Source organism: Leptopilina heterotoma, unplaced genomic scaffold (assembly GCF_015476425.1).
Source record: "Leptopilina heterotoma isolate Lh14 unplaced genomic scaffold, ASM1547642v1 Lhet_62, whole genome shotgun sequence".
Lineage (NCBI taxonomy): Eukaryota > Metazoa > Arthropoda > Insecta > Hymenoptera > Figitidae > Leptopilina > Leptopilina heterotoma.
The window spans coordinates 693,242-719,446 of NW_025111146.1; the positions used below are offsets into that span (position 1 = coordinate 693,242).

Below are 26,205 nucleotides of genomic sequence, written 5' to 3' on the forward strand. Positions count from 1 at the left end.
AAAAGTACGGTATAGGTTTCTTAGAATTTGACCCTCATCCTTTGCTTCTCCAAATGGAAGATTGGCAAATTTCCGCCTGTTTTGCGAGTCAAAGTAGGGTCTAATTGTATTAGAATTAGACCCTACTTTACTACTCCTAACACTCAATAGACCCTGAAAATTCAGGGTGAAAGTAGGGCTTAAATTTCGACTCGGGTTGTTTATCTCTGTAATTATATTTTACAAACGTTAATCGTTAATTTAAATATTTTGTTTCTTGCTGTCTGTATTGATAAAAAGAAACTTTTTATCATAATGAGTTCTAAATAATTCAAAAGACAGTCAAAATATTTTGTATTTTAATTATTTATAATACAAAAATAAAATTATTCTTTTACGTTGACATAGGCGTAGCTAGAACTTTTGCCTAGGGGGGGCACGGCCCCGATGTGCATATTTTGATCGGTATATATTTATAAGGGACAAGGGGGCTAAATGTTAAATTTTCGAAAAATGTTTTTCCAGGCACTAAATTTAACTAAAATTTAGCCCTACCTAGCTACCCCTTTGTACGTTGAAAAAAAGATTTAGTGCTGGTAACCATATTATCTTATTATTAAATTTCGGTTGTGGTAACCAAATTATAGTTGAATGAGATGAAAATATTTATTTTTTCCAATAAAAAAAATTTTAATTGATAGTTTTACTCAATAAAATTAAGTTAATGTAACTCTTGTATTAGTACTTAAAGTCCATTTATGTCAGACAATTCAATTTCTGTTTCAGTATATCAGTTTTCAGTAAAATAATTTAAATTACTATGATTGATGCTTCGGTTACAATTTTTTAAGACTCAAAATTGTCGACATCTAATTAAAAATTTTATTAAGAATTTTAATTTCTCGTAAGTGAAAGTATTATACGAAAGCATTTTGAAAAAAGATTATGAAATTGTTCCTCCAAAAATTGTGATATAAACCTTTTTCATTTTTGATTTATTGTAAAATGATTTTTAGCTTTAAAAATTAATAACCGATACTTTAATCCTGGCCCTCAATTTTATATAATTAAAATAAATATAAAAAGTTTCCAATAAATTCTAATAAACTAGAAAGTTTCAAACAAATGAAAATCAATTAAACTACTTGAAGGGTGGCATGACAAAGGAGATCAAAAGCGCCAATTTTTCAAAATTGAAATTTATTCATTAAAAATCAAATGAATTCATTTACACATTTCTGGAAAAGAATTTTCATTTTAATTGTGTTTTTAAACTCGTTTTTAATAAAAATTAGAAAACACTTGACCACTATTGTCATACCATCCAGCACTTAAAATTAATCTACATTAAAGTAAATTAGATTTTTATTTTACAATTATTGATAATTGGAAGTATCGTCCACGTTTATTTTGAATATTTATTACCTAATTTTTTTTTTCATTATTTTCACTGTTGTTTCTTTTTTCCTTTTGAAGTTTTTTATACTTACATAGATCCCTCTCTCAAAATGTCCTTTTACGGAAGGGGGGTAGGGGTGTTTTTACTTTTTTTTGTGAGAGCAATGGCTCACCCAAAAAACAAGAAATTTATGCTAAACTTATGCGACCTCCATAGCGATTACTTTGCATACCAGATACTAGGCACTCGTAGTTGAAGAATACAGCAAGCTGCGTTGCACCGATAACATGAGACTTTTCCACGACTACATTTTCCCAAGCTTCAAAACTAAATTCTCTACCACTGAACATCTTTACGTCTTTATTCCCCCATATTACATATAAATACCTGTCGCATTATAAAAATTGCCAAAAAATAAAGAATCGCAAAAAAATTACGTGACGAAATTAGTTTTAAAAAAATGTCATCGCGTAAAACATGATCTATTCATAATGCAATAATTTTTATTATAATCATTAAAGCAATTACTAGAATTCCAACAAAAACATCTTTGATACAAAAAGTTCCGCAAAGTAAAAATTTTTGTAATTGTCCAAACAATTATTGAAATATAAGTTTATCAAGTAAAATTTATAACTAAAGTTTTAATATTGATTAATTTTATTAATATTACTAATTACATGTCCGAATTGGGTCAATATTTCTCGTTTTATTTTGAATTGTAACAAATATGAAATTTAATTTCATAATAATAGAAATTTTCTATTAAGTCGAATAATTAGATTTCATTTTCTGCTTATGTTAATCATAAAATTAAATTTCATATTTATTACAATTCAAAATAAAACGAGAAATATTGACTCAATTCGGACATGTAATTAGTAATACACTAAAAAAAATATATTTATAGTACTGCCATAAATATGCCCAATTCTCACATATTATATTGGTGGATATATATGGAACAGCCATACAGTATCATTTTTTTCAGTGTATTAATAAAATCAATCAATATTAAAACTTTAGTTATAAATTTTAATTGGTAAACATATATTTTAATAACTGTTTGGACTATTACAAAAACTTTTACTTGGCGAAACTTTTTGTATCAAAGATGTTTTTGTTTAGATTTTAAAACTTTTTGGGTTATCTTTTTAATAAATGCATAAAGTAATTAAAAGGGAAATTGTTTAGAAAATTCTTTTTTTTCAATTTTTTCGGAGAAAAATCCAATTATATTTAAAAAAATACGAAATGTATTGGCCCATAATTCAGGATTAGGATGTGTAAAATTTTTAGTCATAGTTTTCACTTTGCCCTTCTAAGTAACAGAATATACGGCACTGGCATTGATATATTAGATTAGCCCGAGTTCTCCCCGTGTAGAAAAATCTTCTAGAACGTCTAGAGTCAAGCCTGGCTCAAACTAGAAAGCGTCCAGCCTCGCAAGTCTGCAAGATCTGATTTGACCCAGTTCTGGTGCTGCTTAGCTACAAGCCAGACCGTAGCTATTTTGTTTGTTCTGGATTGTCTAGCCAGACCCAGTTCTGATTCTAGTTAGAATTTCTAGATAACTAAAATGATTTATTTTGCAACTTCTATAGGCTGCAGAGAGCGATACTGGTCTGAAGAGACTAGCCGATTTTAAGATATCAAAAACCATCTAATTCTTTATCTAAAAAACTAGACAATAAATCTCTAAAATTTAATATTTCTTCCACATAATATTTTCTACGGGAGAAGATTGTCCAAAAACACAACATTTTTCGACTTTTTAAGATCAATGTGTAGGTATAAAAAGTTGTAAAACATTAAAAAAATAGTTTTTGAGGTTTGTTGTCTAGAAAAAATCCTTTATAAAGAGAATCCCGTTTGAATTTTTAATTTATGTTTACTAAGGGAACCAGAATGTTCCTCGCAGAATTATTACTGAAAAATGAATTAAATTTGTTGTTAACAACTATAACAATTTTGCGGTAATTTATAGAAATTTTCGCAATAAATCATAAAAATATGTTGCACATAAATTACAATTAAAAATTTTTATTTGAGCAATTTATGGAAATTTTAGCGGTAATTTATGTAAATTTCTAGTAATTTTCGCGATAATTCATAAAAATATGTAAAACAAAAACGAGAACTAAAAAATTAAACGTCAGTAATTTATGATAATTTCCTCGGTAATTTATAGAAATTTTTGAGATAATTTATAAAACTATGTTAAACTCAAAGGAGAACTAAAAAATTTGACGTCGGTAATTTATGGTAATTTATGGAAATTTTCGCAATAATTTATAAACGTTTTGACGATAATTTATAAAACTATGTAAGAGACAAACGAGAACTAAAAAATTTAACTTCGGTAATTTATGGTAATTTAGTTCGAAACTTTAGTTTCGTTTTCGTTTTTAATAGCACAACAAAACTAAAAGACCCCTGCCCAATGGGAAGTAAACGATTGGTTCAATAATGGGCCATGCTTGGCGAACTCCGTTCCATTATTGGAACATTAATGGCAACCATCATTGGACCACCAATGGTTTAAACTTGGGATGATCACGCTACTGCCAATGATCGGTAGCCAAGCATCGGGCCAATATTAGTTGCCAAGGAATTGCCAAGGAAACAAAATCGATTTTCAAAAGCTTGATTTTTTATTGGCAGCCAACAAAAAACCAAGGTTTTGAAAATTGATTTTTTTAAATTATTAATTAAAATTTATTTTTAAAAAATATATTTTTCAAAAATTTATTTTAAAAAAATATATTTTTCAATATTATATATTTTTTTAAAGTAATAGAACATATTAATTAAATTTTTCACCTCTGGTAAAACAAAGGTGAAAGACTGATAAAAATTCCCTCACCGTATCTCACAGTGGAGGGATAACTGAATGTCTTTGCGAGAGAGGAGCATGTACTTATAGAGCCAGTGTAACAGGTCACAAGCGAGAAGAAATCACTAGCATGCACTCTGGCGGCGCTTGTCGGAAGTGGCGCAACGTTGGTTGCGAAGCGCTGTGTCGATAATGTCAGGATATGCATGCGCGCCAGAAAACAGTTCCGACAAGCGCCGCCAGAGTGCATGCCAGTGATTTCTTCTCGCTTGTGACCTGTTTCACTGGCTCTATAAGTACCTGCTCCTCTCCCGCAAAGACATTCACAGTTATCTCTCCACTGTAAGATATAAAGTGAGGGAATTTATCAGTCTTTCATCTTTGTTTTACCAGACGTGACAAATTAAATTAATATGTTCTATTAATTTAAAACAATATATAATATTGAAAAATATATTTTTTTAAAATAAATTTTTGAAAAATTTATTTTTTAAAAATAAATTTTAATTAATAATTAAAAAAAATCAATTTTCAAAACCTTGGTTTTTTGTTGGCTGCCAATAAAAAATCAAGCTTTTGAAAATCGATTTTGTTTCCTTGGCAATTCCTTGGCAACTAATATTGGCCCGATGCTTGGCTACCGATCATTGGCAGTAGCGTGATCATCCCAAGTTTAAACCATTGGTGGTCCAATGATGGTTGCCAATTGTTTTGCCAAGAAAAAACCATTGGGCACCAAGCATGGCCCACTATTGAACCAATCGTTACCATTGGCAACTTCCCGTTGGGTGCATTTAGTTTTGGTGCTGGAAACTAAACTAAAGGACCGAGAATTAAGTTGCGGTACCAGACTCAAAACTAAAAGACCCCTGCATTTAGTTTTGGTCCTGGCAACTAAACTAAAGGATCGGGAATTAAGTTGCGGAGCCAGACTCAAAACCAAACAGGGTGGCTATTTAGTTTTGGAGGTCAAATTTAAACAAAACTAAATAGAAAAATCAATTTAGTTTCGTATTTAGAAGAAAATTAAATTATATACGTAATACACATATATAATATATATATTAATAATTATTTTCAATAAATATATTATTTAATTGATTTTAATTTATTATTATTATTATTATTAAAAATTATGTATTGTTCATAAGATAAAAATAACTTTACATAAAAAATTAATAACAATAATTTATTATTATTATATCTGCGCAGTAGTGTAATATGATAAAAATATATGCGCAGTAGTGTATTATGATACACACACATGCGCAGTAGTGCACTATAATGAAAATAAATGCCTAGTAGTATATTATGATACACACACTTGCGCAGTAGTGCACTATGGTAAAAATAAATGCGCAGTAGTATATTATGATACACACACTAGCGCAGTAGTGCACTATGGTGAAAATAAATGCGCAGTAGTGTACTATGATAAAAATTAATGCGCAGTAGTGCACTATGATAAAAATAAATGCGCAGTAGTGTAATACGAGAAAAATTAATGCGCAGTAGTGCACTATGGTGAAAATAAATGCGCAGTAGTGTACTATGATAAGAATTAATGCGCAGTAGTGCACTATGATGAAAATAAATGCGCAGTAGTGTATTCTAATACACACACATGCGCAGTAGTGCATTTTAATAGTTACAGGTGTGCATAAATGCATTTTATTAATTTCACCTGAGCTGTTGTTCAATGCGATACTTGCACATGCGCAGTAGTGCATTTTAGTAGTAGTACTTGCGGAAAAGTGCATTTTAATAGTTCCACCTGCGCAGTTATGTAGTATGATATTTGCATATGCGTCATTTAATAATTATATAATTCATTTCAAAAGTAATAAAATTCTTATCACAAAATTCGATTATGTTCAAAATTTAAAAGAAATCTCGTCAAAATCCCAATTATCTTTATAAATAATAAAATACTTCTTTAAAATTCAATTATTTTCAAAACTAATAAAACTCATCGCAGAATTTTAATTATTTTTAATACTATTTTAATCCAATTTTTGAAAAATGTAACTATTCTTAAAAATTTTATTAAAATTCGTCCAAAAAATTTAATGGTTTAAAAAATTGGTTGATAAAATTCTTTATAAAATTAAATTTTAAGAAATATTTAATTTTTAAATAAATAATTTTCTTTTGTATTTGAATAATTGAATTTTTGTAAAATTTTGAAATAAAGATTGATTTAAAAATGAATTTTAGTGTTATGTCTCAAGAATGAAACTAAACATAATATTAATTTATATATTTAATTTGTCCGGCATCGGTGATTCATACCTGATTTATTCACAAAGTCGAAACACTCTGATTTCAAGGGACAGGTTTTAAGAAAGAGTAATAGAACGCCTGAAAATTGGAAGGTATTTCAAAAATAAATTTTGACAAAACTATTAAAAATACAATTTTTTACTAATTATAGTATAAAAATACATATATTTAACTGTAAAAAAAATTTTGAAAAATAAAAAAATATTCAAAAATGGCAAAGATATGGCGTTTTTTCGAAACTACATTTTTCGGAACGGTGTACATGATTTCTCAAAAACTACTCAACCGATTCTCTTTAAATTTTGTACACAACTGCTCAATAACATTCTCTATGACATGACGTAGGATTTTTTTGATATGATTTTTTTAAAATAAATAGTTTTTGAGGTAAAAATTTTGTTTAAAAAATTTTTAACGTCAAAAACTCTCCTGATTAAGCTAATTTTGTTTAAAAAAATCTTTAACTTCAAAAACGATCCTTATACCTCATACAGTATGAATGCAGACTAATTGTTTATAACATTTTTACACCAATAGGTCTTTTTTAAAAAATTATGTAATATATGTTTTCGTAGTGGTTTTTAGCGTAGAATTAAATAGCACTATAAGTTTCTTATAAAAATCGACTTCTCTTCATTTGTTTATAAAAAAAAATTGTTAAAAAAATATTTTTTTAACATTGAACGACAAAAATTATCATTAGATCCCATGCCAGGATTCCAATAGTTACTTTTATTATATCTGCATTCCTTTGCCTATAGGCGTCAATGGGTTAATGTAAAAAATCTTTTCCTTAAAGCATTTTTTCAGTTAGTAGAAAATAAATTTGACACAATAACGTTTGACTTTTGTTCCACTGAAGACCATAACAATACAAAATTAGAAATATAAGCCTGGATAAAGTGTGGAGGAAAAGACTTTTTACAATAAAAAAGGAAAATAATGTTTATTAAAAAGTTATAAATATATAGTTAAACTGTTTATAATGATAATATATACGTATATAATTAATAAATGTATTAGAGGCGAGCAGTAAAGGTCATATCATCTTTTAAAATACACTGATATAGGCGCTACTTAGTTAGCGCAACGCACAAAAACTCGTAGCGCAAACTTCAAAAAATTTTTTTTAAAAACATCAAAAAGCACTTCTTTAAAAATTTAACCACTTATTAAGGCAGGTTTAAATTTTAAGAAAATAATTTTTTTAGGAAACTCCATGATGTCCTTAGCATATTTTTTTAACAATAAAAAATTATTGTTTAAACAAATTATTGAAAATTTAATTTTTTTTAACTTTTTTTAATATTATAAAAAATTGACATTTATTTATTTATTTTCAGTTTCCGATTTTTCAAATCTAAATATCTTGCAAAAAATTTTTTTTTTTGCAAAACTGTTTGACACAGTTATTAAGTACCCCAAATACTATAAAATTACAAACTTTAAGAAAAATCGGTGATCCACTATTTACTTTTCGTATGGAACTGCCCTTTATATAAAAAATTTAATTTGTAGTATCAAATAAATAGTTATTTGTAGCAAATTCGAATTATTTAAGTCAAATGAATGGAATAATTGGATTTAATAAATATTGCTTTAAATCAATTAGGAAAATTACTTGATTCAGTAATGCATGGATTTTAATTCAAATAAATATTTATTTGCATCAATAAAATAATTTTTTAAAAATAACTAAATATTTATGGGACATTCCGCACGTCAACACGGACAGAGCTCTAAACAAAAATTGATTTGATAGATTTAAACGTTCTAAGGCTTAAAAGATTTCTACATTCATGTACTTTAAGATAGCGATGGGCGTTTTTTGCAAATTTTCATTTCCGATGCCAATAGAGCTGTCAAAAGTCAAATGGTCCAAAAAATTCAAAATACTTTTATGAATTAAAAGCAAAAAACGAGGTAAATTATTCTGTAACTCATTCTTTAACAGTTTTTAAGGTCCCCGAATATAAATCGAAAGTTTTTTTTTAAATTCAAAATGGCGGATCCAATATGGCAGACAAAATTCAAATTTTATCAGATTTGATTAAAACTTGTTACTCGGTGGTTTTTAGGGTCGCTAATTACGAATCTACACTACCGCGGTCAAAATTGAGAGACCATCCATTTTCAGGTGATTGAAAAACATTTTAAAACATAAAATGTATGGAAACTAAAATATTTTGCTTTTTATTTTTTGAAAGATGATAAAATTTGGAATAGAACAAGATCTTTTAGAAGTCATTTGGCCAATATTTTATTTAGTTATTTTTAAAAAATTGTCATTTTCAATGTCTTACAGAAATTTAAATAACTTTAAAAATAATGAACAAAAAACTATTTTAGAAATTATATAAAACATTATATAGTGTAGATTTTTCAAGAAAATTTAATATAGAAAATACGTATGAATTTTAAAAATTATTTTTCTGTAAATAAGAATGTTTCAAATTTTTTATATTTTTTTGGTTCAAGTTTGACCGCCTGTATTTTTTAAGCAAAAAATTACACGTTAATGCCTATAAGTAATTCTTAAAGTGTAGCAAATGACCTTTAAAATAAACCTAAGATCATTAAAAAGCGTTCATTATTTTAGAAGTTATTCAAATTTTTGTGAAACATTGAAAATAGCGATTTTTTAAAAATATCTAAATGAATTATTGGCCATACGACTTCTGAAATATCTTGTTCTGTTCAAAATTTTATCATCTTTAAAAAAATGAGCAGAAAAAAATTTTAGTTTCAATAAAATTTATGTTTTAAAACGATTTTCATTCGCCTGAAAATGGGTGGTCTCTCATGACTTTTTAAAAATTCAAAATGGCGGATCCAATATGGCGAAAGAAATTTAAAATTTGATCCTATTCCCTTCAAACGTGTTACTCGGGGGCTTTTGGGGTCGCAGATTATGAATATAAAGTTACTTTGTAGAAATTGAAAATGATGAATCCAATATGGTGGACAAATTTTAAAATTTGATCACATTTAATTAAAAAGTGTTACTCGGGGGTTTTTAGCGTATCTGATTACGAATTTGAAGTCACTTTTAAGAAATTCTAGTTTCATACTGTTCTATAATGTAAACAATTTGTTATTATTACAAATTTGAAAATTTTTTCCGACATTTTGAAATTTGAATTTTTAAAAAGTGACTTCAGATTCGCAATCAGCGACCCTAAAAACTCCCGAGTAACAAGTTTTAATCGAATCTGTTCCAATTTGAATTTTGTCCGCCATATTGGATCCGCCATTTTGAATTTAAAAAAAAAACTTTAGATTTATATTCGGGGACCCTAAAAACTGTTAAAGAATGAGTTACAAAATAATTTACCCCGTTTTTTGCTTCTAATTCATTAAAGTATTTTGAGATTTTTGGACCTTTTGACTTTTGACAGCTCTATTGGCATTGGAAATGAAAATTTGCAAAAAACGCCCATCGGCATCTTAAAGTACATGAATGTAGAAATCTTTTAAGCCCTAGAAAGTTTAAATCCATTAATAGTATATTTCGTAACGAGTGCGAGGAGTTGTCAATTTTTGAATGAGCACTTTTTTGGAACAAACTGTAGGCGAAGCTTCGCTTCGCCTACAGTTTGTTCCAAAAAAGTGCTTATTCAAAAATTGGCAACTGCTAGCACTAGTTACGAACGATATTTTTCATAACAAGGTGCAAAAAAGTGCCCTTTTTTGCACCGCGTTATGAAAATCAATTTTTGTTTAGAGCTCTGTCCGTGTTGACGTGGAATTTCCCTTATTTATATCAAATATGCAATTATTTTTCATAATTAATTATTTTAATTTAGACCAATATCTCTTTAACCCCTTAGCAGTGTAGTCAAAATAAACTTTTCGTGCCACAAATGTGCAAAAAAAATTTTTTTTTAATTATTCGATATTATTATATTTTATGTTTTCGGGGTCGCTGAATCCGAATATTTGATCAAAATTTAAAAATTAAAAATGGCGGCTCCAAAATGACGGCTTTAAAAATAATAATAATAATAATTATAATAATAATAATAAATTTTTTATGGGAATTCAATTATTTAAAGAAATTTGAATAAAATTCTTCGCTATAGAAATCAATTATTTTCTTTCTTGAGAATTCAATTATTTAAAAAAAAAATTTTTAATTTATTTTCATAAATAATAATATTTTTCTCTGGAATTCAATTATTTTTACAAATAAAATTCTTCACAGGAATTCAATTCTTTAAAAAGATTTTTAATAAAATTTGTTGCAAGAATTCCATTATTTTCATAAATAACAAAACTTATCGCAGAATTTTAATTATTTTTATAAAATTTTTTTTAAATTCGCCGAAAGAATTCAATTGTTATTAGAAATTTTGATAAAATTCTTCATAAAAATTCAATTTTAAAAAACATGCAATTACTGAATAAATTATTTATTTTTGTATTTAAGTAATTGAATTCTCGGGAAATTTTCTAATAAAAATTGATTAAAAAATGAATTTCACTTAAAATTTTAAATTATAATTGAATATTAGAAACATTATAGCGTGAATTTTTAGGACTAATTGAATTTTGAAAAGGGTTCAAATTAAAATCTTTGAAAATTTGAATTTTCAGTTACAATATTCTTAGGAAATAAAATAATGATTTTATTACTTTGTCATCTTAAATTTATTATAAAACATGAAGAAATCGATCGATTTCTTCATGTTTTATTATAATATTCTTATAAGTTATTGAATTTGAGAATCTTAATTCCTATAGAAGAATAATAATGATTAAATATTTATTTAAAAATAAGTTATTAATGTTCTTCAGGGTCAAGGAAAAATTGAAAATTTTGTCTGGAAATCAGGGAAAAGTCAGGGAAAAACAAAAATTAAATTTTATGGCAACCCTGTGTAATATTATTTCATATTACGATTAACATAATTTAAATTAACCTACTTGAGCAAAAATATTTATTTTAGTATAAAAAGAGTTAAAAATCAATATTGTAGATACCAGTTTCTTTAATCAAATGAAAAATATTATTATTTTTTGATAGATCAAAAAAATTATTTTTTGAAATTTGAGTAAAATTTTTAAATTATTAAATATTGAAAAGCAAAATATGGAAAATTCAAGGACAAAAGTTCAAATTCCAGGACATTTCCAGGAATTCCAGGACTTCAAGGACCAGTAGACACCCTGTGATGAATTCAATTCTTATGAATTGTGACGACCCAGATAGTCTTATCTTTTTTTTATAAAATAGTTGTTCTTTTACCCGAGTTCATTCCCCGAGCGCATTCAAATTCGCGCGCCAAAGTAACGCGCATGACCCAGATAGATGGGACCCTTTGCGAGGATATATTATAAGATTACCGCGCTATAATTATCGCTTATTATATTGTATTCGCGCCTTTCTTTGTTACTGGTAAACAATAAACGTTTTGTTAAGTAACTCTCAGTGACTTGTTCATTTGTTTGGATTATTAATCGTTGTTAAATAGGATTAGCCGCCACGAGGACCATCCGTCGACCGGTAAGTTCGCTCTGCACCATTTGCTCTTTCTTCTGGCCGATTGGACGACTACTTGGCAGCCTTTCTCAATCGCCGTACTTGCTCGCTGCTGGAACTTTCGCTCAAGCTTTGTGCCTCCCGTCTCGAGTCGTCCCCATCCCCGAGAACTCTTTAATTAATATTGCTCTAAATTCAATTCTCGCGACCGGGTTGTCACATTTTTGGCGCCCAACGTGTCTTAGTTATTAGAACTAAGATAAAATCTCGATTACAAAGCCAAAACTGTGCCTACGCCACATTTTTGGCGCCCAACGTATTTTTTTTATTTATAAAAAAAATCACGCTTTTTCTATTAAAATTCGCTGATTTTCATCACAATAAAATTCCGGCGTGCTACCCAAAATGGCGTCGCCATGCCGCTTTTATCAGTGTTGAAACTCGGTTCTCTTTGGTGTTAAAATGTCCATTTTAACTTGCCGCGCAATCTGAAAAATAAATTAATTTTTCCCCTAAACGCGACAAAACACCACAATCATCTTGAGTGAAGGTTCCATAGTTTGCTTTGCTCGCATATTATTACAAAAAAATATATTATTAAAAAGCTCGCATCTCTCTCATTGCTTCATATTATTTGCCTTAATTTTTGCATAATTATTTCGAATATTTTGCTTCGCTATCAATAGTATATTACGATACTAGGCCAGAAAGTTGGATTTCCTGGCCGGCGTGATATATAAGGCCGAGGCGAAGCCGAGGCTTTATATATCACGCTTGCTAGGGTATCCAAATTTCTGGCCGTGTGTCGTATACAATTTTTCTGTATCCCCAGCCTAAAGTACATTAAATAATTATTGTTTGAATAATAAAATAGCTCAATAAGTTGCCCGCCCGACTTTTGCAAAGTCGAGGCGAAGCCGAGACTTAGCTGGTCGGGGCGGGCATGAAAAAAAAATTATAAGTAAAAAATAATTGTAAGTAAAATTTAAAAAATAGTAAACAAGAAATTTTCTTTTACAAATAAATATTTAATAATTAAAAAATAATAAAAGAAAATAAGAAATTTCATGCATTATTTTGATGACTGTCAGTTGTTTTCAAAACGCAAGCTCTGTATGTAACGTGTCTGTGTGGTTGCTATGCTAACATGTACGTGTGTTGAAATTCTTGTAACCAATCAGAGCGCTCGTTGGGTCTGTCGAGCCGGCCACAAAAGTCGCTATTCCCGGAGCCAAATCAGACCGGGAAGACAGTACTTTCGGCAAAGGGATACAGAAAAATCATTTTACTCTTGTATTTCTATCGCATGAAAATTATTTATTTTCATAAAATAGCTTATTTATTTTTGTAAATTATTTCGCAAGATACAATTTATATTATAATTTTCGCTTCTCACGACAAATTATATTTCTATTATTTATTTCAATAAATGTAAGCATGATGATGACTTATAATGATGATCACTTCGGGAAATAATGCCAAATTTTCCACTCAAGCCACAAAGGCTAGGAAAATTACCAAACCCTCGCTCGAAACGCGCAACCAAAACACAGCTGTGTTTCCGTAGAAAATTTTTTTCTTAACGAGTGTTTACTACATGCTCTGTCCTTTTGCTTGTCTCTGGCCTAATCAGATAAATCTATTTTAATTTCCTTTAAACGAAAAATTAAATTTATCCCACATTAAAATTTAATTAAAATTCTTTTACAAAAAAAAAATTTTTTTCTCTTTTGACAAAAAACTACTACTTCTTTTCTTGCTATGATTTTTTAAAAAGTAAACATTAACTAAATTGAAATTTTTTTTTTGTTTTCTAATTTTGAACTCAAACTTTCTTTCCAAAAAAATTTTTTCCCTTTTTTCAAAAATAAATGCCAAGAAAACACAAACACTCTACTACTCAAGGAGTTACTACCAGGTCACAAAGCAAACAAGCAAACATGTTCATAACACCACCACAACAGAAAAAGGGTTCTCAACCCACAGCAGAACCCAACGAACAAACAGTTGCCAACCCCCACCCCACAGCGAGCGAACAAAATTTGGAAGCTGCTGGCCCTCCCCAGAATCAACCCAGTCTTGAAACAAGACCCTTGGATAGCCTTCAGACTTCGAATGAGACTACGACCACCGCGCCACTCGATTGGAATCAAACAAAGCCATTGACACCTTAAAACACGGCATAGCCGATTTAAATAGAACAATGACCTCCCTCACACAAAAAGTAAATGCATTACAAATGCACCAAGCGCAGTCACCCTGGAGAGATTCCAGATGGGCATGCGACGAGAGCGGGGACCACTTGCCAAGTCTCACTAGCCACCCCCCCACTCTCACAACTACTACAACTACGATGTCAATAGTAGGTACAAGCACAGTGACACAGACGAGAGCGACGTCTCATATCGTCCCCCCACTATCACACGCAACACCAGCAAGGCTCACTTCCCCGCCTAATCGCACCTTACACTTCGACGACAACTTGCAGTACCACGACGCCCCTCTCTCCCCACACACCGACTCGCCCAACTACTTCACACCATTCATTCCAACACCGATTTCCCCCCACAAATAGCACCAAGAAAAGCGATCTCTAATTTACACAAAATCATTAAATCTTGGGACCTTACATTTCCTGGAAAATTAGACGCCCATGATTTCATTGCCGAATTTGAGAGCAGGATGTTGTCCACTGACATCAATCCCAATGACGCTCTTCTTTCATTGTCTCAAGTGCTAGTAGATTCAGCCTACACCTTACACTACCTTCCGACACTCATGGCACACATGGGCCGAATTCACAACAAAATTCTGCCTCGCTTTCAGTCAACTCAATGACGACCAATCATTGACAAATAAAATACAACGAGCGGTCCAACAATCAGACGAATCCGGATTAGATTTCGTAATTAGAATCAGCGCTCTTTATCAACGGTTGCAAAACAAAGTGCCAGAACCAAATCAATTAGATAAAGTTTACTCAGCGCTCCACGCTGAATTGATCCTTCACTTTGATCGCGATACATTTAATTCTTACGATGGATTAATATCAAAAATCCACAAATACGAAAATAAAATCGCGGCAATGCAACAGTCGACAAAACAGCGCGAATACGACACTAAACGCAATCGCAATCCCCGCGGTAAAACGCAATTAAATGCGCTAGAAAATTTACCGCAGACTGAACAAAAAACGGATTCGAAACCCTCGCCAGAAACAAAACAAGAGACACCCACGAAGCAAAATAAAAATACAAATAAGCAAACAAAATCAGAAGCACCCACTAAACTCAATAAAATCGAATCTTATATTCAACAAATTAAACATTTGCAAAATAAGATTCCGAAAAATTACAATTCGAAAACGACACAGGAGAAAGACTCTACGAAGCCCTCGACTACCCCTTCTCCTTCGCATCGTTCGCGCAAGCGTTCCACTTCTAGTTCTTCTAGCTCCTCGCATTCTACTTCATCGCAGAAGGGGGGGAAAGCACGTAGATCGCCCGCACGCAAGAAATACGAGAAAGGTAGCAAGTCTAATCGAAACAATAATAGGGAAAGACGAAATAATTCGAACCGCGGTAATAATCAGGGTAATAATTGGAACAACCAAAACAGTGGCTACAACCAACAAAACCCTTATTTTGCGCACCAGTTCCCACCAAACTTTCAGTTCGGAACACAACCGCCGCAACCGCAGCCAATGCAATTCGCGCAACCAATGCAGTTCGCACAGCCAACGCAAATACCTCAGCAGCTTTGGCCCGGTAATTTCAACCACGATTTCCCTAACACATTAGGACAAAATATTTCCTCGCAATCAAAAAACGATGGGAACGCCAGGAGAGATTAAATCTTCCTGGCGAAACACAAAACAAAAATATCGTTCCTTCTAACGACGGTTTCCCTAAAAATCAAAGTCATATCGAAAATCGTGCAGTTCCTGGCTGTAGCCACACCACTGTCGAATCGGGACGCGCCCTTGAAAATGCAACAACGCTTTATCAGGCATTTGCTACCAAGGATGACGTCAACGATTCAGACTGTGAGTGGGGCGACTGCTACATCACGGAATCCGAGACGGAGTACGAAGACGAAGAAACCCCCTCCACCGACCATATAAACTCGATGGAAGCGCGCATTTCCTCGCTCTCTTCACTACCCTTACTATCTCCCAGCAATCTATTACTTGCGTCAAAAGAGATAACTGAGTGTAGAGTACAAAAAGGGCCTGCTACGCCCTTACCCTCACAAAAACGGTGCACGATAACAACTTCGATTAAGATAGGTAATAAAAAATATACGGGACTCCTTGACACTGGTTAGCGACCGCACCTTTATGTCAGGAGAATTATTTGACGAAATTAAACAATTCGTTAACGGCAAACCGATTCTCGACGCAATAACTCGCGCCGGCGTGCAACTCGCGCAACGCGACGACATGGTAGCCCCCCGTTATTCCGCGAAATTTAATATTGAGATATCTGACTGTAACGGCGAAATGTGGTTCGCAGTCCTCGACGGGCTCACCACACCCATTATCTTAGGAATGGATTTCATAACCCTTTGGCGGATTACTATTGACGCCGCCCAAGGCTGTTGGTCCATAGAAGGGTCAGACATTTTACACCCCCTCGCCTCCTACGATAAAATTCAAAGCCTCTTGAGCTCAGCGCAGTTAATAGAACTGACAACTGAACAACAAAGTACGCTTCAAAAATTCTTAGATAAAGAATTATCTGATTTCGCCGATTACACTGGAATAGTTAGTGACCTCACGACTCACGTCATCGATCTCACTGATCCAACCCCTTTTAAAATAAAACCTTATCCCGGCGGAATGGAAGCTGAAAAAATAATGAATTTACAAATCGACCAATATACAGCTCGAAAATTTTTAGTGCCTAGCAATGGCCGATTTGCTAGTCCCGCACTGCTAACTTATCGAAAGGATGGCAAACCGCGACTTTGCATTGATTAATGTCGGCTCAATAGAGTTACAAAAAAATCAGCGTACCCGCTACCACGCATGGACAGCATACTTGACGCGCTTTCTGACGCCGTAATTATCAGCACGATCGATCTTACCGATGCGTTCCACCACATACCGGTCGACTCGAAATCGCGAGAGTATACCGCCTTCTCGGTTCCCGGTCGCGGACAATTCGAATGGGTCCGAATACCTTTCGGCCTCACTAACGCGCCAGCCACATTTCAGGCTTTCACTGATAGGCTGAAACAAAAGTTTGTCGAGCACGTGCGTAAACACAACCTCCCTGAAAGGTTAATCAACCAAGTGCATGCATACTTGGATGATTGAATTATTGTTTCCAGAACCTTTGACGAGCACCTTGAATTGCTAAGAATCTTGTTCACCATCCTCAAGGAGGCTGGCATGTCCATCAACCGCGAAAAATCATTTTTTGCGAAATCATCGGTCGAGTATTTAGGTTATATCTTAGACAAGGACGGCCTTAAGCCTAACCCAAAACGAGTAGAACCAATCCTCGAGAGACCAACACCCAAAAACCGCAAGGAACTGCGCCAGTTCAACGGTTCTGTCAATTGGTACCACCGCCATTTGCGCAACATTGCGCGAGTGCAGGGACCGCTTAACAAATTAGCGAGCCCAAAGGTGCCATGGCAATGGACCGAAGAACACGAGGCCGCGTTTATTGCAGTCAAAAAGGAATTAAAAAATGACTTGACTCTAAACGCGCCACAGCCCGGCTTGCCATTTATCCTCTACACAGACGCGAGCGACACAGGAATCGGCGGTATTTTAACCCAACAAGATAAGGATCGAGAGCTTCTTATTACATGCGTCAGCCGACCTTTGAGGGGTGCTGAACTTAATTACACCACCACCGAAAAGGAGTGCTTAGCACTGGTTGACGCAATGAAAAAGCTCCGTTGCTATCTCGAACTTACCGAATTCACAGCCATCACGGACCATTCTAGTCTGGTCTGGCTCAAGGGCATTAAAGATCCTAGAGGCAGACTCGCGAGGTGGGCCCTTGAACTGTCAGCGAACAAGGTAAAAATCGAGCATCGCAAGGGAACGCTCAACGAAGCACCCGATACCCTCTCTCGCCTCTACGAGAGTCCACAGGAAGACACGCCCCCCGCGCATGTCATCCTGTTAGTCAGTCGGTCGTGGTACGACGACATAAAAGAGAAAGTCAGTCGAGATCCCGCGCGTTATGAGCGATATAGTATAAGCCCAGATGGCGAACTATTCTATTACAAGCCCAATCACCTGAAAGAAACAATAGGTGACAATAACGCCTGGAAAAAGGTTCTTAAAGAATCCGAAATCCTTGCAATTCTCACAGAACATCACGATTCTCCACAATCCGCGCACCAAGGAATTAACAAGACTTACCATTCAATATTGAATTCTTATTACTGGCCCGGTATGCGCGAAGATGTAAGGCGCTATATCAAAGAATGTGAGATTTGCCTTCGTTGCAAACCTGACAATTCCCCGCCTCAAGGCCTGATGTACCCGCGCAAATTTACAGAACCATGGGAAATCGTATCACTCGATATTATGGCCCCATGCCGCTAAATGGAATGTTTCCCACTATCAAAGGCAGACGGCCCCAAAATCGTGAATTCATTAAACACACTCGTAAACAAATAGGGAACGCCGCGAATTTTTATTACGGACAACGGAACAGAATTCGTAAACCGCGCTATCTCTAAATTTTTAACAGAGATCGGATCGGAACAACGAACAACTCCCGTCTACCACCCACAGTCCAATCCCGTCGAGCGCGTTAATCGAAATCTCAAGACGATGATCGCGAGCCACCTCGGCGAGGATCACCGCGACTGGGATAAGTTGCTGAGCGAAATTCAATTCGCTTACAACACGACTGTCCATACGTCACTCGGCGTATCCCCCGCTTATTTAAATTTTGCTCGCGAACCTAAACGCACAGGTAAACAACCACTTGACACAAATGACAACACTATAGAAGACACTGTTCGCGATTGGTTAGAACGTGTGACACGGATAGATGACCTGCGCGCAAAAATTGAATTATCAATGAAAAAGGCCAGCGAGAAACATAGTAAAAAATTTAATAAAAATCGAAAGCATGACATTCCCCTCGAGTCAGGAGATTTGGTATTTTATCCAAATAATCTTCTGTTTAACGCCACTAAAAATTTTAGTTCTAAATTAGCACCACGCTACCGAGGTCCTGCGGTTGTCTTAGAAAAATTATCACCCATAGTGGTCATCATTGGTGATATGCACGGTAAAAAAATTAGGTAAATATCATGTCAACGATCTAAAACGCGCAAAGAAAGGTTTACGATCGCGAACTTAACCATTTTCAGATCACAAACAACCATGGAGACCTCCAATGCACCCAACGTCAACGACAACGCCTCCAGCCAAACTCTCGGAAGCGAGAAAATTTCCCCCACCACCAATGGGCAATTTCTACGAGGAGCAATCCAAGGCTGTTTACGCTATGGCTAGCGAGAAGCAACGACTGACCGAAGACCTGTTCACTGCGCAACACAACGCGCGCAAACACGAGGAAAAAGTAGTCAAGCTGCGCCAAGAACTTGAGGCATTCGAGTATGACTGGGACGATCTTCTCAAGAGTCATAAAAACTTCAAACGCCAAGCCGCTCTCGCCAAGAAATACAAGGACCTCTTTAGACAAACAATCACAGAAGTCTACACCGCGCAAGTCAATATGCGCGAACCTTGCCTCCGAAAGAAACTACCACCTGGCTGTATCAACTGCAAACAAGAAGGTCACAGCCATAATTCTTGTCCTGAATCTTACTCTGGAAAATTCTGTCAAGAATGCGACTGCCCGGACTTCAACACACAAGATTGTCCATGGCCTCATTACGAAAATAAGAAAATTCCCTCTTTGCCGCCGCATCTTCGTTGCAAGCGCTGCTGGCAACCAAAAAACCAGCCCAACCCCTGTTGCGCGCAATGCAGGAAAATAATGATAGAGAAGACTACCGCCAAGAAGTATGACCTCGCCATAGAGATGGAAAACAAGGCTCGCAAACAAACTGCAACCACCACTTACACTGGCACCATATCAAAAGCACCCGCTGTCGTAGCGCAGCTCCCCACCTCCAACAGAAGGACTGAATCGCTCAATTTGGCGGTTAACTCCAATTCGAAGCGACCTGACAATCTGGACACAGCTTCCACCACCTCCGAAGAAAGCGACTCACAGGCCACCAGGAGAGGATGATCATCGCCACCACTCCAACCGCCCTTGCGCTACTTCGAAACCTTTTCTTTTTCGCGCCGTTGCGCTATTTCCGAAAAATTCTTATTTTTTCTATAAATCATTTAGTCGCGTCGTTACGCCTATACAAAATAAAAAAAATATACTTTTATTTTCTTTCAACGATCATGCCACAAGGATTCTTTTTTCAAAAATTTTTTTTTCTTCTCAAAAAAAACATATATTTAAGCTTAAACAGATTAACTATTGCGAAAAGAGAGAACGGCTGTCGTCGTCCATTATATAAAATAATTTTAGTTTATTTTCAAAAAAAGAAAAATACCAAACATTTTATTTTATAATTTCAAATGATCTCTTTTTCTTTAGTTCTATTACTTGACCAGAAGAGATGAGTGACCGCTTATGGTCAGAGCGAACGGGAATGTACCCTGGTTGTAACTCCAACCTAGAAGGGGGGAGTGTGACGACCCAGATAGTCTTATCTTTTTTTTATAAAATAGTTGTTCTTTTACCCGAGTTCATTCCCCGAGCGCATTCAAATTCGCGCGCCAAAGTAACGCGCATGACTGCACTTAGCAGACGACTCGCACGACGCCGGCGAGACTTGTTGCTCTCGCCAGATAGATGGGAGCCTTTGCGAGGATATATTATAAGATTACCGCGCTATAATTATTATCGCTTAATATATTGTATTCGCGCCTTTCTTTGTTACTGGTAAACAATAAACGTTTTGTTAAGTAACTCTCAGTGACTTGTTCATTTGTTTGGATTATTAATCGTTGTTAAATAGGATTAGCCGCCACGAGGACCATCCGTCGACCGGTAAGTTCGCTCTGCACCATTTGCTCTTTCTTCTGGTCGATTGGACGACTACTTGGCAGCCTTTCTCAATCGCCGTACTTGCTCGCTGCTGGAACTTTCGCTCAAGCTTTGTGCCTCCCGTCTCGAGTCGTCCCCATCCCCGAGAACTCTTTAATTAATATTGCTCTAAATTCAATTCTCGCGACCGGGTTGTCACAGAATATACTTAATTTTTAAAAATTCCTTTAAAGAAATTCAATTATTTTCGAAACAACTTTAATAGAATTTCTCGAAAAAATTTCATGATTTTTAAAAATTTCTATAAAATTCTTCATAACAATTTAATTCAATTTAATTCTTTCACCTTTAATAATTTAATTATTTCTTAAAATATTAATAAATTCTTCGAAACATTTCTATTATTTTATAAATAGTAAAATTTCCAATACAATTTTAATAAAATTCTTCTCCATAAAATTCAATTGCTTTTGGAATTTTCAATTAAAATTATTAAAGAAACTCCATGAGTTTAAAAAAATTCAAAAAAATTTTTCAAAAGAATTTAATTAGGATTTTTAAAAATATTAATAAAATTCTTCGCGAGAATTTAGTTATTTTTCTAAATAAAGAAATTCTTTGAAGGAATTCTATTATTATCAAATTTTTTGATAAAATTCTTTACAACAATTCGAAGATTTTCAATACATTAATTTTAAAATTGAAAAAAATTTGAAAAGAAAAATTGTAAAAAAGTTAATAAACAAAAAAGCAAACAACAACTAACTTCAAACTGCATAATTGAAAACTACTGTACTTTATTATTATTAATTTATAAATATTTTTTTTAACATTTTAACTGAAATGTTTTGACATTTTTTTTAACAATAAAAATATTAATTTATAAATATTCATGTTTTATTATTATATTATTAATATTGTTAATATTATCATTAAACTATTTATTAATTTGCTGTAGTGTATTAGTGTCAATAAATGCTTTATTGAATCAATAAAATAAAACACATTCACTATAATTTATTTAGTGAATTAGAAGAGTAGTAATTATAAAAATTTTACTAGGAAAATAGTGAAACTTTACTATTTAATAAGTAGAACTCTACAAATTAATATTTGGAGAGTAACATTTTAATACTTCCTTTTTTTGAAACAAAATTTATAGACATGTGCAAGCGCAAAGTACACTACTACGGAGATATAATTATTAAAATGAACTTTTGCACATGTGTTTGTATCATAATATAAAACTAAGTAGAATACACATCTTCGTATATGTAAGTATCGTGGTACCCACCTGCGCAGGAATAAGTGTGAAAATTAACTACTGCGCATTTATTTTTACCATAGTGCACTACTGCGCATGTGTGTTTATCATAATACACTACTGCACATTTATTTTTATCATAGTGCACTACTGCGCATGTGTGTGTATTAGAATACACTACTGCGCAGATATAATAATAAATTATTATTATTAATTTTTTATGTAAAGTTATTTTTATCTTATGAACAATACATAATTTTTAATAATAATAATAATATAGTGAATGTTGTAGACCTTATTGTTAAAATTGAGATAATATTTTTGTGGCCTTTGGTCTATTAAATAAGAACGGTGTTTTTGTTCACAAAAGAATTTTCATATATTTAAAAAATTCGAATTCGTCTATGCATTTCGTCGTGATATTACGACTCTTCAAGACAGCATGAGAATTTCGAAATAATAATAATAAAAATGAGATTTTTGATCAAAACATGATATACAATCAAAAAACATAAAACATGAAAAACAAAAATAAAAGATGACAAAAAAATCTTTGAGGTTAGAATTGATGTTGAGATTTTTGTTGTGTGTATATATGCATGTCACTAAATGTAAAAAACATAGAATAAACACTCAACATTAAAAAATAATAATTAATAATTAATAGTAATTTATGGTAATTTATGGATATTTTAGAGGTAATTTATGGAAATTTATTAGGTAATTTACGGTAAATTTACTATGATGTAGTTCATAACAAGTTTTGTTATTTTTCTTTATGTACCATAACACGAAACTTGCAGTAGTTTCGTGATTACAAAGTTAAACACTCTTTATTAATTGTAAGTGTAAAAGATGGCGAAAATTAAAATTTATTTTCTTGTAGCTTCGATAGAGTAGTGGTTAGAGTGTTAGGCTAGAAGTCCATAGGTCGTAGGTTCGATTCCCCGCAATGTCAAATTTTATTTAGTTATAGGTTTGCTATTATTCTGTGCACTGAAAGAATTTTGGGGAGGCTGATGACTTTTCATGTCCGAAATTAGTGCCCCTTGCTCAGGGCTCGCAGCTCACCTCAAAAAAGCGAGCATCTACTCCCGAAAGGTGAGCTGCTGCCCCTGAGGAGTTGCTGCTTACCTTTCGGGAGTAGATTCTCGCCTTTTTGAGGTTAACTGCGAGCTTGAGGCAGCGAGCTCTAGCGGCACTCATGGAAAGCCTGGAGCCTCCCTAAAATTCTTTCAGTGTGTCGTAAACATTAATTTGATTGAAAGTTAAAAGTTGATGATTATTACTTGTTTGCAAATACAAATTAATTTTTTTTATTATATTAACATTGAATTTAAATAAATTTTTCATATGTTTCGTTTAATAAACGATGTTGGAGGGCTGCTTTATTATATTTAGAAAACAGTAAATATCTATCTTGCGGTTGGCTAGACCATCTGAATAGCCTGTTTATTCTGTAGCTGACCGTTTCTAGCGTTACACTTTTGGCTAGCCACTGACCAGTGTTTCAGGCCAGCCACTAGTTTGGAAAATAAACGGTCTGGTCTGACTCAGGCCAGCGCCAGAAGATTTTTCTACGCGGGTCATCGAGACTCAGTGGCCGTGCGGTTTAAGTAGTTGCGTCAAGGACTTCCGGAATGCGTCTGGGGCGGGGGGGACGTGAGTTCGATCCCACATGCGAGCGGATTTTTTCATTATAAGCGTTTCATAAAATAATAAAATTACGATTTAATCTGTATAATTAATAAGTATTGTGAATAAAAACTTGTGAACATGTTTGTAAATAATATTAAAAGTCTGTTAAAAAATGTACAAATTATCACAAATTGTCTTATTTTGCTAAAATTATTTTTTAATATTATTATGTTAAAAATGACATTTATTATTAGTAATATAATATTTATATGAAAATAATATAATTATTAATTATAATAATAACTTATTGTCATTAAATATGTAAATACATATATATTAATAACAATAATATTTATTATTATTATTGATAGGGGAGAGGTACGCACGTTGAGACGGTCCGGACGTTGAGACACTAAGATATTATAACCTGTGTAACTGATAATACCAAAAAGTTTATTGGCATTTTATCGTATCATTAATACCAAACTTTTTATTCAATAGAAGCGCGATAACTTCTGTTTTTTTCGTTAGAACTAGAACGAACCAATTTTTTAGTTACAAAAAGTGTTTTTCAGGATTTCTGTTTAGTGTATTTATTGTATTTTTTAGTGGCAGAAAAAAGTGCGGATAACATTTACATATAAATTTTGGTTGTACTTTAATGTTCCGACAAAAAAACATACAAATTCCGACAAAAAGACATACGTTAACATCTACAAATAATTTCAAAGCTTTAAAAAAATAACGGCGAGGTCTGCACGTTGATACACACTGTGGTACGCAGGTTAAAACGCTCACGGTTTGAAAATAGTACTGTCATTAAAATTGATTTTAAATCTACAATTTTTAAGCGTTTTACATGTTCTTCCTGTAAAAATTGCGAATATAAAGATTTCGATTAATTATTTTTGTGCAAAATAAAATTTTATTTTTTGATTATCTTCTTTAAGTTAATTTTTAATGTTTTAATTTTTTTTGCGCTAAGACCATCAAAACAAGTAAATAAACAACAAACAATTAGAATCTGACGTAATTATTCATTTTGTTTCAATTTAAAATAAATTGTTATGGATGTCTCAACGTGCGTACCACTTTATTTTGGATCAAAAATAATATGTTTAAAAAATCATCTATAAATTTTTTATTTTTGTCCAAAAAAAATAACTTTCTTTGTTAATGTTGTAGCCCTGGACAATACTTTTAAGAAAGCATTTCGAATTTTTCGCTAAATTTTGTTTGTTAAAAATTATAACTGAAAAACAGAACCTGTCTCAACGTGCGTACCTCTCCCCTAATAATTAATATATTAACGTTATAATGAATGAACACGTGAGAAGCGTGTACATTTGGGAACAGTGGAAGCAGTCTTGTTCAGTCCTGCTTTAGGCTTCCGCAGCATTGATTGAAGATTGAACGCCAGTCTACAACAAAGATTGAGCGTCGGGCTTACATCGATGTTACTATTCCGGACTGAAGCAGCCTTGCTTCCGCTGTCCCACCAAGCTTCAACCAATACTGACCAAGCCTCAATTAAGCTTCGTAAAGCCTGAACTCACTGCCAGCTCGCGCCTGGGAAGTAACAAAAAATAATGCACGTTTTAAGTTTCATTTACTACATATTTTAAAATATTGAAAACAATGATTAAAATTTATACTCAAAACATCTTTTTACAATACATAAAAATAAAAAATTAATGATGATAAATAAATAAATATATTTAAATTTTGTTCTTTAATAAAAATTTGTATGAAGAGAATCCCGTTTGAATTTTTAATTTATGTAAAACAGGTTGCCCGGAAACTGTCTCCCTGAATAAAAGGTACCTTTCGCCACCTAAAGCTGCGAAAATGAACTAAAAATAGGGGAGACTGGGGCTAAATTCATTATCTTTCGAACGGAAATAGTTAGAGCATTGCAATTTTAATTATAGAAGGGTGTTATCACTCTAAATAAATATCCGAAGTTATGTGACATTCTGTTCATTTTTGTGGTTTCCATATTTAAAGTTTCTTTTCACCCTACTTTTGAAAATTTTATCGTAAAAGAAAATATCAACTATTAAGTATATTTTTTTAATTTATTCTCATCGCGAGCTTTTTAAGTCCTTATTTGGGTCCCCTGAAGATGTACCTAAAGGTTTTTGCTAAATATTTGTAGTTAGATTTTGTATATTTGTTGTTAAAGCCAAAAATTCACCCTGGGGCTAAATGTTAAATATATTTTTACATATATTAGATGTTATTGTTTTTTGGATTGTAATTAATTTA

The 26,205-nt window shown here is 32.9% G+C and overlaps 1 protein-coding gene across 1 annotated transcript; it reads left to right on the plus strand.

The window, feature by feature from the left end:
- The first annotated feature begins 14,799 nt into the window (after window positions 1-14,799).
- LOC122509745 (putative uncharacterized protein DDB_G0282133) lies at window positions 14,800-16,305 on the plus strand. The gene is made up of 2 exons (XM_043623977.1): window positions 14,800-15,746; window positions 15,920-16,305. Exons 1-2 carry the CDS (start codon window positions 15,065-15,067, stop codon window positions 16,303-16,305), a joined length of 1,068 nt encoding a protein of 355 aa, XP_043479912.1. The 5' UTR covers window positions 14,800-15,064.
- The last annotated feature ends 9,900 nt before the right edge of the window (window positions 16,306-26,205 follow it).